The sequence below is a fragment of the Colius striatus genome, chromosome 7 (assembly GCF_028858725.1).
Source record: "Colius striatus isolate bColStr4 chromosome 7, bColStr4.1.hap1, whole genome shotgun sequence".
Taxonomy (NCBI): Eukaryota; Metazoa; Chordata; class Aves; order Coliiformes; family Coliidae; genus Colius; species Colius striatus.
The window spans coordinates 8,044,654-8,060,815 of NC_084765.1; the positions used below are offsets into that span (position 1 = coordinate 8,044,654).

Here is a 16,162-nt window from a genome sequence, read left to right on the forward strand (position 1 = left end):
AATGTGTTTTTTTCCCATTTTCAACTACAAAACAGATTTAATACATTCTGCCATAAATAAAAACGAACAATAAGGCAGGACACTACATGAACAAACTGAGAACAACTGTTTTCCAGAAAATGTGAATTAAAAATGCTTCACAAGTATAAGCCATCCAGTTTTTAAAATAAAACTGTTGAAAACCCACAAGATTTCAAGTGGTAAACATGAACACCCTTGAGGGACAAAATGCAGTTTGGACATTTTGCACTTTTGGTTTTGAAAACCTAGTTTTGTTCAGAGCACATTCTAAGGTTTCTCTGGCTGTTTTCGGATCAAGAACCATAGGGGAGAAGAGGCACCACAGTAACAAAACCATTTTCAAGATTTCTTTTGTTTGCAGCTGTCCCTTGTAAATGCTTGACTTTTAAGAGACTGATGGACTCAATGCAAGTCTTTGTCTGTCACAGTACAACTCCAGACTTGTTTCACCGGATTCTCTTTTGCTGTCGTGCTCTGTAAATGTCGTGTACGGGGGGAACTACAGACCCCTTCTCCTCATCGTCATCAGAATCTTCGTGTGGTCTCTTCACAGCCTTATTGAGCATCGCATTGTTCTCCACAGGTCCATTGCCTTCCACAGCTATTTCAGGAAGGCCTCCGGTAATTATTCGTACAGCTTCATCAACAGCTTTAGAAAGAGAAAAGGAATCATTTAATTTGTGAAACTAAGAAGTTCCCTGATAGATACGCTGTGGAACAGTAAACAAATCCTGCAAATCTTAAGTCTCAGCTGCCCCACACTCTAAGCTGTGGCAAACACTAATTATCAATGAAATGCTGCTGCTTCAGCTTGGGACCTCCCTTTACCCAAGTACTGAGGTCATTTGCAATCTTCATAAAACAGTAAAGCCTGTTGGGGAGACTGTATGACTGGTTCATGACTCATCAGAATGCAGAGCAAGGCAGTTTCTGCTTACCAACAGAGGAAGCTTCAAAAATACCATCTGTAATTTAAACAAATGCTTAATTTTCAATCAAAAAGAAGTGAAATCCTGCCTTTCTTTCTGATCATTTGCTCCCCAACAGGGGAGGTGAAAAGCAGCACGTTATCATCTGCTCTAGTTTATGTGAAGCCTGGAGCAGGGATCTGTCCTGGTTTTCTGTTTCAGAACTCTGCCTTGGTTGTGGGAGCTCAGAAAACTGCTCTGGAATCGCTATGAAGCACCACAACAATGTGCACACACAGTTACACCAACCAGGGAACTCCCTGTACTGTAAACTTGTCAGTTAATGTCACAGCTGCCATGCCACTGGAAATAACATCCTGCTGCTTTGAAAGGATATTCGGAAAACTTTCATTCCTTTCTTTTAATGGTTACCCCCAAAATGGTACTGAAGGAGCAGCCTCTGTTGATCTCCCTCCCCGCAGTGAAATGTACAAACATCTCAATGTAGATTACAACCTATACACACAGCCAATTCACCAGGATGCTCCTAAATAATAATTACACAGCTGTAAATGAGGTCTGGATTTTAGATGTCAATATCTATATGTAAAACAAAGTCACGTGACGCACTATCACAGACTCCAGAGCAAACAAATAACTTACTGTCTGGCAGTTTGCATCTTCTAAATATCTCCATGAGCTCATCCACTTGAACAAAGGGACCCTGATTTGTTACCAAAAAAGAGGAGTATATTAGGTTATTTTCAATGGAATTATACATACTGCAGGTGCGTTAAAACAGAATGGCTTCTGCAACTTTCTGAAGTTGCCAGAATTCCTTAAAACAAACCTGAAAACAAACAGGAGGTGGCAGGAGCTTCATGAGAACCACCGCTGCTGGTGGAACAGGAAATACCCCACCTGGGACGGGATGTAAACCTGGAGCTGTGGGAAGAAAAACTGCATGAAGCCAGCGTAAGACAGCTAGACTTGAATTGCTTTTGCAGCGTTGCTATTTGGCGCAAGTAATTACTACCCTGTCACTTCTACCTCTGCTGATGCCACATTGTTTAGTCAGTGATCCCAAGTCTATAAGCAGTGTGTGTAACAGCTTATTACCATTTACCAGACCCCAGACTACTTGTACTTATTTCCATGTGACCTTAGCATTAAAGTAAAATATATATGCCTTTAGCAATCCAATTAAAGAACAGCCAAAAAAGTAAGTACATGCTTAGAGGACTGAAGCCCAGGGAAGTCTCTTTGATCAGGTTTGCTAAACACACAGCTCATGGCTCGCCGCTGGGTGAAATCCAACCCCTTGCAACAGACCATCTGACTTACGTGCTAAGTGTCTCGGCTGAAACGGAATCATTTGTTGAGTGTCTGGTTTGGGGTATTCAGGTTTTCTGTCTACTTCATCTTTGAGAACAGGCACAATGGAAGGTGCAACCACAGGGTCAGGAATTATAGCTGCCAGCTTGGCACGGGAGACGTCCTGTGAAAGCCAAGGAGAGAGGACTGAACTTGGCAAGGATCACACTGCTCTTTTAAATTACAGAACAAAACATCTCTCTAGACCAGTCACTTATTCTCACGTTGTCATCATTATAATTTCAGATGTCCCCTTAGAAGACCATCTGGACAAAACTTGCACGCTTTCATCAAACATTTCAGTCCTGCAGGGAGGGGGAACACTTTCTTTTGTTATCAAATGGGACTGGATTTGTCATTTCTGAGCAGCTCCTTTTTTAAAGTTAAAAGGATTTAGGTGAACAGGTGCAGACCACTAGGCCTTCAGCACCACCATTTCTCCCTCATTTCATTCCCTGGACTGCTTTGGTTGGAGAAGCAATAAGGCATAAGGCAGGCAGCAGGTGTGCAAAGCGCCGCTTCACTTCAGATTATCTGTTGGCATGTTACAAGCAAAAGAAATCAGCCTGAAGAGATGAGGCAGAACCACACACCGCCTCATGCACAGATCACCTCTACTGTAAACACACCTCAGACTCCAAATAACTTTGTCCCCATTGCGTTAAAGAGTATTCAGTGGTTCAATGGGACTCTTATTTGCACCTGTGAGGTTATTTTACAGCTGGGTGAAGGCCAACCATTCAGCTGCATTGCTGACTTTGATGGCTTCTGTATTTTTCATGAATTCCTTTTCTGTGTAAGAAATAAATGGAAGCAGAGACACTATTTTTGAGCTGTGAATTGAAACCTCTCTTCCCATTCACATGAGTAGGAAACAGCAGTTCCTCCAACAGAGCTGCTTCTGCTTCTATGGCAGCTTATTGTATATCATACTTCAAAAAACACAACATTTTATTCTGTTCTAAGGGCTTTCCAAAATGTTATGGTCTTCTGCAGGGCTAAAACAGTAGTTAAAATACACGTGGTCAGAAATGAAATGAGAGATCACCAGACACAGGTGTCTGGCCCAGACTTTAAATTCTGAGTAGCAGCACCAAAGCCCCTGAGCCATAATAAACAACTGAAAAACCACAGGCAGCTGCTGGTCTCAGGAGAGGAGAGAACTCCCCTCAGCCATTTGCAGCCATCACTGGGCCTCCAGTATGTCTGGCTTGATCTGGTTCTCTCTGAAGTGAGTGGAGTTCTGCCAACGGGAGTGGAAGGGTAGCAGTGATGTTCCATACAGGTGACCTGATTCTACAAACTTCCACAAGCATTTTAGGTTTTGAAGGAGCTGGGGTTGAAGCCTGCAGTGGAGGCCTGTAGCTGAGTGGTGAGGACATTAACACATCACCCTTTCCATGGGAAGATCAGAGGTAAACATGAAGCTGCATCTATTAGTCATGCTCCTTGCTCCTTTCTGCCCCTGGCACACAGTGGCTGGCACTTTGCTGCCCAACAAGACAAGAAGGAGCCAGGCCTGTTTTACCTGCTTTGCTAGCAAGGAAAAAAGTGTAAGGCAGGTCCTAAACAAGGAATTGCTGGAGTTTGTCAGGACTGAAAGGAACAACAGTAAAATCAAGTGTTCTTATGCACTTACCTTATAACCGAGGGCCTTCAGCTCACTAGCAGAGCAAGGGTACAAATCCATGAACTTATACCTATCCACCAGCAGAGCTGTTTCTTTACCCTCATATTCTTCCTTGAAGGCTGTAAACCTCCGTTTTTCCACTTTGAGTATACTGGCTAGATCACCAATGTTACTTTCAAAGGCTAAAAAACGAGCCCAGATTTCCCTGTAAAAGAACAGATAAATAGACGGTTGCTGAAGGAAAAGAGCTACAGATCACAACCCAATTAAATACGCGAGAGGAGATTCAAGGGAGGGAATATGGGAGGACATGACCATTTCTGTTCTTTGCTTTAGATGCATCTATGACATGCATTACCCTCCCTGTGCCTGACATGTTTCTGTAAAAAGCTCTCTCAGTCTAGTGAAGGGCTCAGTGCTGGAGAGGAAAAGGTTACTGGTGTAAATGACTTCAGCATGGAGGTGAGCTTCTACCATCAGTGTAAGATGCACAAATAGACTTTACACATCATGCTACACAGAATTTCACTCTGGTCCTGATACGTGAAGGACTTTTCAACACAGTGGGGATTTACTTCATCTGCATGGACTGGCATACTCTTAGCAGGCCAGAGCAATACCCTGTGGCACAACAGGCAGCACCTCAGAATTTTACACAGCCTAAATGACATGTAGTTACAGGTACCGCTTATTTCTCTGTGGAAAATCTCATCTGTAACATAAACAACACTGACAATATTTCCAGACTTGATTCAACTTCCATTTCAGCTTTGGAGTTCACCTTTGAAGAAGATTCAGTTTTTCAATTATTCCATAAAAATACTTGTCAGGGAAGATGAGAATTAAAGCACAGAATGACTATGCACAGCAGTGTGGTGTTTGACTTCCTGGTTTTCATAGAATGGTATCATAGAATGGTGTGATGCCTTATTGTCTACGAGAGTAACAATGGTGAGAGCTCGGACTGCAAAGCATTTTTTTCAGAGAAAGATTGAAAAGTAGTAATGAAAATGTAGCAGTGAGTGGTTAATCCAAGTCTTTGCTGGTTCTTGCCCTGTTTTATTTTCTGTTGGCTGGGAGTTGTTCAGCCTTCTCCTCAGTAAATTCCTGACTCACCTCCCTAACGCACTGCTCCTGAAAGCCATCGCCAACTCCCCCTCCCCATCTGTCTCAAGCACCTGGTTGGTAGCAGTGTGTGTCACTGGCCACAGCACCTGCTCAAACCCCGAGTCCCTTATGTGCTCTGTCCATAACAATCCCCTGTCAATGAGGTTTTGAAGTCGAGGCATTAATAAATTTCACTGTGAGCAGGAGAGGGACTTTTACAAATCTGTCCCAGGTGTTGCTGGTTTAGCTTGAAGAGGAGAAGGAGCATCTGTACCTGATTTTGTCTTGCTGTTCATTTTTTTTCTAATGTCTTTGGGATGTTTGTAGCTGAAAGGGGTTACGTATCTTTTTTAGTGTAGTGAAACTGCTTTTGCAGACATACCCAGATTTTTCAGGTGGAAGGCTCCCTGAAGTTAAAACACGTTCAAACAAAACTCTTGTGTTATTGTCCTCTTTAAAAAGAGAAAGAAAAAAGGGGAAAAAAAATCACACTGAGTAAAATATATTAAAGACAATTGAAAATCATCTCCATTCAAAGAAATGTGCACATTGAATTAAACTGAATTCCAGTAAGTAGGAAGAGAAGCTGAATGCCTACATAAAACTTTGAAATACTAAATTCACAGTAGAATTTAACATTGGTAAAGTCTATTTTTGTTGATAGCAATAAACCAACCTTCATACAGTCTCTTTTATAACAGCACAGTTATTGCCTGGCACCTCTTTGGGATCTGCTTTTTTCCATTTTCTTTAGCTATCTCAACAGCACATCTCAACAGCACATCACAGTAATTTTAAATTTGGCCTTTTGATTCATTGTTTCCCCTTTAAATCAGAGGAAGATTCTTCAAAATCCTCCCAAAGTTATTAGATCTGGTTCCCAAAGAGCAGTCAGCCTTTGTGCGTTGCTAGCTGGGGGAATGGAGTGGTGTTTTGCTCGGGGCATCTGCCCTGTCTCTCTTGCTGTATATTTTACCAGATCTTACACTGACAGGACTTCAGGGATCAGCTAAGACAGAGCAACACATTAGCAAGTGTTAAGATATTTTTTTCTGATGGCAATCTATGGAAAGGCCTTGCAAAATTCATGTAGACCTAAAAGAATTCCTTGCAAATTAAATATACTTTGACTTGAAAAAATTCTCTCTGTTTACAGCTTATGGGAGGAAAAAAAAGCTCTAAATCTGCTTAAACTTCCAGAGCCTGAGAAAGAGGACTGTCGTCTGAGAGATGCACATGCCTGATGCCTCCAGAATGCACTGGGAGGTTGAGAAGACCCATCAGCATGGCCCACCACAGCCACCCCTCACACCAGCAACTCATACTCCACCCCAGCTTATGTTACACCTCTGTGGTGTTAGGCTACAAATACTGAGCTGCAGTACTGCATACTGGAAGTACCTAAAGACAGCACTGGGCAGCGAAGAGCTGGGGATGAAGTGCTCATCTCCCTCTCCTCTAATTCCCCATGAAACATGGACCAGGACAGTTCCACACAAAAGCCCCCATCAGCCCTTGATTCCCACAGAGACCAACTAATCCATCACTCCTCTCATGCAGATTTCAACCTCCCATAGCTCTCTCTCCTGGGGATGCAGATTGCTCACTGTACTCCCTTCTGTTCACCACAGATGCTGTCAAACTGCTGCCATGCAACTGAGGCAGAGTTTGGAAAGTTCACTCTCCCCTTTTGAGTAGGACCAAGATCTAACATCCCTGTTCCTTCCAGAACTGCAGGAAGGACAAAACAGCAGGTTTTGGTTTCAAATTGCTGAGTTTCATGAGGAGGTTTCACTGCTCTTCAAAAGGAATTCAAAGGAAAGTACAAAGAAGGTGGCGTGAATGTAAACTAACAGAGAAGGCAGACTGATGCTTCCTTGGACCTCCAAGCTCAGAGCTTACCGTTAAGGTGAGACAGGTAGTCGATATATGCCAGCACATATTCTGGAATGTCCCCATATTTTTTCAGCCCTAGCTCAAAAATCTTAAAGGCCACAGACTTATCCTGCAAATATTAAAACAAACCATAGCGTTACTTGCTTCAGTCAGCTACGCACCTTCCTGACCCTTCTGTAGTATCAAATTGAGCATCTATGATTACCTTACTACAATAATACTCCATTAAAGCTGCTGTAACATAGACGTGATGGCGGGTCCGGGCATCCTCTCTCGCTTTCTTAAATATCATTCTTCCAGATTTTATGCCTTCTGCTCGCCTTGCAAATTTCATATATTGGATATAAACCTAAGGTGCATATTGATATTTAGATAGTAGCAGTGCTAAGAAAGCATACTAAGTTGTCATAAAAGTTTTTGGTTATAACTGAAATTTTTTTTTACACAAAATACAGCTACCAAGTCATAACAGAAACAAGACTGTGTTGTGCCTCTGTGGTGTTTTGCTATAAAAACTGAGGCAAAGCTCAGGTAAAAAAAACCCAGAGTATACCTAAGAATGATCCTTTGAAATGCTACTAATTAATACCCAGATGTTTCAAGTAGATGAATGTAATTTACTTAAGCTGGTGATTTCAGAGAACTAGAGGCTTACAGTAAAAATGGCAACTTTCCAGGAAAGATAAGGGATCCACAAGTCTAAAGAACAGTTGAACGGCCTGATGAAGCATTCTGCTGCACATTATACAATCCAAGACAGAAATCATCCTCTCTGCAAATGTTCATACAATCATGAACCTGCTACTGAATAGAGTGGTCAATTTGTGATTTGCATTTCTTTGGGATCTAACTTTCCTACATCACAAATAACAGCACTCCTCAAATAGGAAGAAGCGGTATGTGGTTTCTCAGAAAATGTGTTGGGAAGTATTATGATCTGTGTTTAATTACTAGAACATGTCAGTAAACTAACACCTTTCCTCTGACACTGCCCTGTTGTTTCATTTAGACTTCAAACCTCCTCCTTCCCTCTCATTCTTTGTGTGTCTATTTACGAACTACATTAACCTTTTGAGGGCAGGTTCCCTTCTCATACCATTTGTTCAGTGCTAGCACAGCTGGCACTACAGACAAGGTTGTTTACCATACAACTTAAGCAGATGTACGACAATACTCTTTGATACTTGCAGGGTGTATCACAAATGTCTTTGCATACCACATGTACACAGTATGCTGTATTTCTGCATAGGGAGAACAATGAGCAAAGGCAACATGCTTTTCATCAGTTCAGGGGAGGCAAAGTGCTATTTTAGTTGAGCCAACAAAACACACGCCAGTTGTGATGAGCTGTGTCATCAAATCTTCAATATCTTGCTCTTCATTGCTCTTTTTAAAGATTTTCCAAAATAGAGGAGAAAAGTATGCGTGACTTAGTGTATCTAAGTGGATTAAAGGCTACAGTTATCCACCTTGCTGAAATTTTAATCTGATTCTGTCATGTGCACCTGCTCAATCACCCGTGCTTCCCCATTCTTTGTGTGTACTCAGGTGACTCTCCATGCAGGTGTGGAAAAACTCAATATCACAGATCCTCTTACCAGAGTGGGATCAATGTCCTCAATCGCCAGGAGTCGGTTGTATATGCTGTGTACTTTCTCATACTTCATTCGACTCTAAGTGAACACAAAGGAAATGCAGACTGCTTGGTAATACTGTTACAAGTGGCCTGAGAGAATGCAAAAACACAACTGGGAAGAAAACTACAATTTTTCTATTTCTTATGTCAGTCCCTTTACTCAGACACATTTTCCATCTTGTGCAGTCATTTACTTCCCACATTAATTTCTCACTAGTGCTTACATATGTTTTTCAAGAATCTCTGAAATCTTTTTCTAAGCAATACTGCATCAGAGCTGCCACTGGGGGTGTTTGGAATAAAAAGACTGTTCCCTTTGTCTAAAAGTAATGTGCAGACAGCTAGGAAACCCACCTTCTTCCCTCTCCAGCCTATGAGTTTCAAATAATCCACTCTGTTCCCTGCCAGCTGCTGCCCTCCAAGAAGTACTGTGCAACCTTAGAAAACCTAAATGGCCAGCACGCTTAGGATACAAGAGGCTGCTCTCCAAGTCAAGGAAAGCTTTTCCTTTTGAGGGCAAAGGGTTTATTTGTCTCTTGTCCTCAGGATCTTCCTGCAAAGACTCTTACGTGTTGCGTCAAGTGGGCAAAACGTATTCTGCAGAGGACTCCACAGTCCTTATCTGCTCAGTGGGACACAGCCTGTATTCCTGATGGTTCTTGTACAAACCCACCCACTGCCCGGGCATCCCTCCCTGTGGAGGCTGTGCAGCCCTGGTGAAGAGAAGTCTCCAGACAGCTGCACTGCAGGCAGCCTCCCATCCCCTGACAAACAGAAATATGAACCCCACCAAGTACTGGATAGGACAGATGTTCTTCATCCCCATTTTAACATGGAAGAAGCTGATGCTCCAGTCAATGCAAACCTATCAGTCTTTCAACTTTGTAACAGTTTGAAAAATACAGTCAACATTTAAGTGGAAAGACAGTACATTTTCAAAAATGTTGTAACTCATGGCCTGGGCTTTTCCTCTCTGTTTTGTAAGCTCAGGATTAGAATCACTGAATGAGGCTGAGGCTAGAAGAATCAGTAAAGTAATTCTACAGAATTCTGCGTATCTAGTACAATTCAAATAACTGACATTATTGATGGGGGATCCCTTTGGGGTTTAAAAGCAGTACATCACTATTTTTGCTCACCTCTTCATAATCTGCATATGCAAAATAAAGAAGCATATTCTTCTTTAATAAAGTGCTGATCGCTCTTTCATAAATATTAGCAGCTTCATCACTGAAAAGTTTTGCATTGTTCATGTCCTGTTATAAAATAAGTATGATAATGTAATTGTTCAGCATCTGTGACAATGAATGGAATATGGAATATCTTCTGTGTGTGAAAAGTCCTAGTGAATTTCCATGCAGTTCTCCAACAATGAGATAATCATCTCAGTACTTAAGAAATCACAAAATCTGGCCAAAATACTCCCTCAAATAACTGGCCAACCCTGATACAGTTTTTTCATCACTCTTATCTCAAGTGCAAATATTTTTATTTCTTAAAATAGCCCCAGTTTTTAAATTCTGAACATGACACAATTTATGGTGCTAAATATTTTTCACATCCCTTTCCTTGGTTCTTCAGCATTGAGTAAAAACTAACAGTACATCAAGTCAAAGCAATGAAATAAGAAAGAAAACCCACTTACCCCTTTTTCAGCTAGCAGTTTGCTAGATTGCTCAAGGTACTGTGCAGCTTCATACCAGATATCTGGGTGATGTCCCAGAACCAAAAGGCATTGCTCATAGGCAAACATAACTGGGGGAGGAAAATAAGAAATATTCTACATATATTAACACAGAAATGATCCTGTCTTGTACAACAGAAATATGAAATAAAAAACCCCTAGCAAATTAATCAGACAATATTAACATTCATTTGCTTTGAACACAATGATCACAACTGCAGTTCTGTTATATTGCCAGGAACTTTATGAATTGTAACAAGCAACTCAAACATGCCTCTTCCACAAAGGAAGAAGCAGAACTCATTCAAGAACATCAGTCATAAAATCAGGCTGTGATCCACTGTTTCCTGACCTCCAATGAAAGTTCAGTGGCACACAACTATAGCACTGTCCCTCAAATCCATGTACTATTTCCACCTTGGCTTGAGCAAAAACTAAATAGTAGTTTTAAAAAAACTCAATAAATTTGGTCAACTTCTGCTCCAGCATGATGACCGAACACTAAATCACATCATTACTTATGCTGGAGGTCATGAATGGAACTAAGAAATACAATTCTACACTCCCTAGCACAATATCAGATTACCTCTTTTTGTTATGAGAGTTTGATCTTCTGTACGCAGAGGATTGCTCTTTTCCCACTGAATATATTTCTTCCACATGTCTACCTGCTGAGCCTCCTGGGGGGTATTTTGTGGGGGGACAGAGGGAGCGTTGCGGTCCAGACCTTTCATCACTGTCTCATATTCCTGAAATGGAAGCAATGTTTTAAGCCCATTAAACACTTACTTTAGGTTATGCTTTATAAAACTGATACAAATAGTTAAGTGTATCAGCCTTATTAGTCTAACACATACTTTTATTTGAAGTAAGAACCAAATTTAATGCTAGTTTTTAGAATTTAGCAGAACAAAGTCACAGAAAGTTGTACCTTTGCTACACGTCGTGCATTCATATAATCTCTACTTCTGTCTTCAATCATCTTCTTGGCTAAGTGAATATTGATGCCCTGGAGAAGGGTAGAAAGAGGAATTGGAAATATGCAATTTCACTTTGGAAATATTGAATCTCATTGTATAGAGAAAGAAGCTTGAAAGGAGGTGCAAAAGTGAGCAAGACTGACAGTTATTTTAAAATACTGGTCTCAAGAATTACTGTGTATTTCTCCTAATAAAAAGCAAGAACTTCTCAAAGAATAAACTCACTACCAAAAACTGACTGACCTGAAAGACCTCAGTATACTTTTAATCACTTACAGCTTTTAACAACACAATACAATGAACTTTACAGGAACCTGCTGGGGAGAAGGCAAAAAGAATGTATTGGTGATTTACATTTTTCCTTTCGGCTCACGGCCAATGCCTAGTCAGTCACAGCTCCTTGCCTCGCTGCTGCCTGCTGCTCACTGTGTGAGGGCTGAGGCAGCAGATGAGCAATTCCATTTTCTTGGACAAGAAGTAACAGAGATTGACCTCCAAGCTCAAAGCTCTGCCTTCTCTGTTCCCAAAGTAACTGACAGCTTTTAAAAGAGGTTGTGTTCAACACACACCCTGCCAGACTTGTGCCTTCATCGTCTGAGAGACCTGTGAGCTGTGACTGCAGTGACAACCCGGCAGGCCTGTGTGGAGGCCCCACCATGCTGCTGGGCAAGAACTGGGCCCCAGGCACAACCCACACCTCAACAGCAGCAACAGGGGCCTAAGCATGGGCTCCAGGGCAAGAGCTGGGCCCCAGGCACAATGCACACTTCAACAGCAGCATTGGGGGCCTGAGCATAGGCTCCCGGGCAAAAGCCAGGGCTTGGATACAACTCGCACCTCAGTAGCAGCAACATGGGCCTGAGCATGCGTTCCTGGGCAAGAGCCGGGCCCTGGGTACAACCCATATCTCAACAGCAGCAACACGGGACCAAGCACAGGCTCCCACGCACAGACAAAGCCTCTAAAACCTGCTCTTAGGGCAGGGTGATACCCTTGCTTTTGTCACGCCTGTGTCCAGGTGGGTTTTGCTGGTATGACTGGTCAGGACTCTGAGGAAGGCGAGCACAGCTTTCAGTCCTGTTCCACACAGGCACCTTAGCTGGGTACTGCCTCACTGCAGGAGCAAGGCACCATCTGAGCCTGCACAGAGTGCTGTCTGGGATAGCCACACAAAACCAGCAGCGCCCCATCAAACCCAGGACCAGGCTGAGGATGTGGCATGTTCTCCCAGATGCACTCCCAGCCTTGCAAGGTGCAGCTGTGGGAGCCAAAGGCTATCACTTCTCTGCCTCACTTGGGTTGTCACCACTTTTCACCATTGGTTTAATTAGAGATGTTGGTGATTGCCAGGCCAATATTGCTGCCTGGTGGCTACCAACTGAGCTAAAGGAAAGCTTAAGAGTATTTAAATTGCAGCAAATAGCCAGTAACCTCTCATATTAAGACCTGCACACGATCTCTCTGTTGTTGGGCTACTGATGTGGGTCATTGCTTCCCCCTCCATGCGCCTTTCTGGTGAGAAGCATTTCTTTCCCTGTGCCATGACATCCATAAGCAGCAGCCCTTTCCCTCAAGGCCAGAGCACAGGGCAGAGACACCAGTGTCTAAGCAGAGCAGAGTGCTAGCTCTCAGCTTCCAGAAACTCTGAACAGCCCAAAGTATTAGTTTTGTGTTGCAGGTGTCAGCCAGAGCTGCCTCAGCTAGAAGAAGGTACAGAACAAACACAGGACAGGTTTCAGCTGTTGTTTTGACAGTCTCCCTTTGTAATAATGAAAGCAGTAGGAACCAGCACTGACAGCCTTCATTGGCTGTGTGGGAGGAGAAGAAGAGCTTTACAGGAAGTCATACTGGGGCTTTTTCTACACATGAGAAGGTGTGTTGTTGGGCATCTTCCCTAGTGCTCAGAAGGCTCTTTGTGGTGTCCCTGAACACCAAAGGGGTGAGGAGCTGTGAAAGTGCATGCTTGTGGCTGCCTAAGCACAGTAGCCCTATTAATGGCAGAGGTCATCAAACCTACAACTTGCCTAATTAGCAACAAGAAAAGAGAAGTTGTCTCTTCTTTCCTGCTTATTGCACAGCTGACCTATAACATGCAGACACCTGCAAAACCTGGGCATAGCAGGCAGGACAAGGGAGAGTGCTGTAGGAGTATCCCTCCATGACAGTGCTGAGCACAGGGCGTCTACCTTCGTCCTGCATTCTCACCTCTGCTGACTGGGGTAGGTTAACAAGCTGTTTCCAAATGTGTTTACAAATATGCTATAAAGGCGCAGTTGCAAATTAGCTTGCAAGGCCAATAAGTGGAGGTTACACTTGCTGATGACAGTGTAGTAGCAGACTCACCCAAACTGATGCTGTAATGGCTTCAGGTGAAAGACGGTGAGGAGCATTTTATATGTACATGAGACTATATTCCTTAATACTGTGAAGGAAGTCCAAACCATCATAGCTGAATGCCATTTTAACCTATTCCACTACAACTGAAGGGAAGTGAGTGCCTCCCTGGGGAAGCAAGCCCTCATTGCCAGCTGATCTGCTCTAGCTTCATCAAATGTATTCTCCATCAGTGATGACAGGGGTTTCCAATTCACTAGCAAATCCACTGGGTCAACTGGGAAATGGGACAGTTAAGTGTATCATATAGAAAGTCTTTAAAATAGATTTAAAAAATCACTTGGGTACCTGTAGAGTTTTGCCATAGGTCTTGGTACATGCTGCACACGCAAAATGTGTGTATAATGCTGGTCATCTTTTACACATAGTTAGTGGGTACAGTTTGGGTACCATATTTGATTATATAATTCCCTTCTTAGTGTCACAAACAAATATCATGTTCTTGATTACCTCTTCGTATTTGTTATAATCTCTCCAGAGCTGCTCTATGTTAATCATTGGATTCACGCAACCACGCTGGTAAACCCTACGGACAGCTGTTATCCTCTGGTTTTCTGCGTAAGATCCTACTGCTTCTCTAAATAGTGGGGAGAGAGATTAATGTCAGCTGTTACAGATCATAACTGGTATGAACATCAACATCACAGTAACTGAGCTTAAAAAAATTCTTTTAAGGTACTTACACGCCTTTCAAAAAATTGATGTAATCCACCCAAATCTATATGAGAAAAAATATTACAGATAATGAAACCAATGTTTAGTTGTACTTGTTATAAAGTTAGAAATAAAACATGTTTTGATTTAAAAAAACATACCTGGTATGACATGATTTCCATGCCAATCTTATCCAGAGCAAAATCATATGCCTGAGCCATTTTTTCTCTGAGGAAAAAACAAACCACAAAGACCATAGAGCAAAAGCTTAGTATTTTCATTCTTTATTTCAGAGAATTCTTTTGTGCAGCAAATTCTAACCAAACATTGAGATAAAAGTATCATTCAGCAACTGAGGGTAAAAACTGGAATCAAACTTCCTCTGATTCCAATAGCTTTAAATTCTACATTTAGGTTTTTTGTTTGTTTGTTTAAATCTGTTGGTGGCAATCTAGCATGCTAACAGTTCCTGGCCCCTCCTGCCTAAAGTAAGTGGAAAACCAAGTATACCATGTAAAATAGCTGACAGAGGTACCCATGGTTTCTTCCCCCACCCCCCTCAGAATTCTTCAAACCTTGTTGTAATTCTCCAAATGCACCAAAAGGCTGGGGTAATTAGGAGTAGCTCCCTTGTGTGGAAATGAGTCAAAATCTTTCACATAATTTCTTATTCCTCTCAAATTCAAAGAATGTGCCCCCAAATTTGAGATGTTTACAGACTATTTTTTTGTTCAAGTTTCAATGAAAACAGCTTTTTGTGTCTCATACTCTTCTCCCAGTTTCCTGACAGAATCACATCTTTTAGTACCTTACTACCTCCTTGATCATATTAACAGGAAAAATAGAGGAAAGTTAAATTAGCTGAAAAGATTGGTGTGTGAGGAAGAGGGGCTGACACTTTTAAAATTGTTAGAAAGCAGTCTTGTAAAAATAAATACATGTGGAAGGTTTTTTCCCTGGTAATCAATTAGTTATCTGGGCAATTATAGTACAAAGAAATAATAGATGGGCTGGAAGAGAAGCAGTTTACAGATACTGAAAGGTACTGATATTCTTCGAAACCTCGAACAGGAAGAAAAAGCATTACAGTGAGTCCATGGGATTATAAACAAGCAAAATGTGGTAACTGAAATGGGATGAAAACACTCCCAAATTTTGACACCCAGGGTATTTTTGGCCTTTTTATCCATTATGAAACCTTCTCTGATTACTGAACTATTTACCCAGATGGAATCAATGCTGCGGTTTGTGGGGACTCTGAACAGGACACTAAAGGGCAGGACAGCAAGGAAAAAGAGTGTTTCAGATTGGCTCAAGCACCAATCTCGTTTGCAGGGCACCGTCATGGATACACCAGCTACTGCCCTGCTCTTGTCCCACCTTGTTATAAGGAAGCAATTTTACCCAGCAAGGTCAATTAAAGAAACTTTAAAGGAAATGTTTTCTAAATGCAGGTTATATATTATCCTCCCCAATCATCAGATTGCCAGACAGATTTGCCCCCTAGGTTCTTCCCCGCACTTAGTCAACAACCAAGGATAGATTCACCGTTAAACTAGAATAATTCAGAGCAACTCTGAGTGAACTTACTTGTAACTAGGTAGCTTCCCCTTGGTTTCTCGTACATAGGAAAGGTAACATTTCCATAAATCAATGTGTAAAACCTTCATAAGGCATCGCTGAAATAACTGTTTAATACATCAAGAAGATGTGATCAGGATTCCAGATGCAGAAATTAAGTTTCTACTTTTAGAGCTATACAGTATGAATTCAAATGCTCTTTGTAATTATGATTGAGATTTGTTAGAAGAATAAGTTAAACTACTCATCCCTTGACAAAAGCATCTCCGCGCTATGCAAGGGAACTGCAGAGAATTA

At 41.9% G+C, this 16,162-nt stretch overlaps 1 protein-coding gene across 2 annotated transcripts in view; it reads right to left on the reverse strand.

Moving 5' to 3' along the window:
* Window positions 1–11: 11 nt before the first annotated feature.
* CSTF3 (cleavage stimulation factor subunit 3) overlaps window positions 12–16,162 on the reverse strand; it is a 47,090-nt gene continuing 30,939 nt past the window's right edge. Inside the window, exons 5-21 of one of the 2 annotated variants that reach the window (XM_061999082.1) lie at window positions 15,875–15,972; window positions 14,446–14,512; window positions 14,314–14,348; window positions 14,081–14,207; window positions 11,188–11,265; window positions 10,843–11,005; window positions 10,218–10,327; window positions 9,712–9,828; window positions 8,535–8,609; window positions 7,142–7,285; window positions 6,943–7,045; window positions 5,423–5,492; window positions 3,943–4,138; window positions 2,274–2,427; window positions 1,780–1,874; window positions 1,593–1,653; window positions 12–670 (exon numbers count right to left, since the gene is read on the reverse strand). In XM_061999082.1, coding sequence (XP_061855066.1) covers window positions 468–670; window positions 1,593–1,653; window positions 1,780–1,874; window positions 2,274–2,427; window positions 3,943–4,138; window positions 5,423–5,492; window positions 6,943–7,045; window positions 7,142–7,285; window positions 8,535–8,609; window positions 9,712–9,828; window positions 10,218–10,327; window positions 10,843–11,005; window positions 11,188–11,265; window positions 14,081–14,207; window positions 14,314–14,348; window positions 14,446–14,512; window positions 15,875–15,972 — 1,896 coding nt within the window. In that variant the 3' untranslated portion in view covers window positions 12–467. The remainder of the gene's footprint in view (window positions 671–1,592; window positions 1,654–1,779; window positions 1,875–2,273; window positions 2,428–3,942; window positions 4,139–5,422; window positions 5,493–6,942; window positions 7,046–7,141; window positions 7,286–8,534; window positions 8,610–9,711; window positions 9,829–10,217; window positions 10,328–10,842; window positions 11,006–11,187; window positions 11,266–14,080; window positions 14,208–14,313; window positions 14,349–14,445; window positions 14,513–15,874; window positions 15,973–16,162) is intronic. The other variant, XM_061999083.1, reaches the window with a different exon arrangement.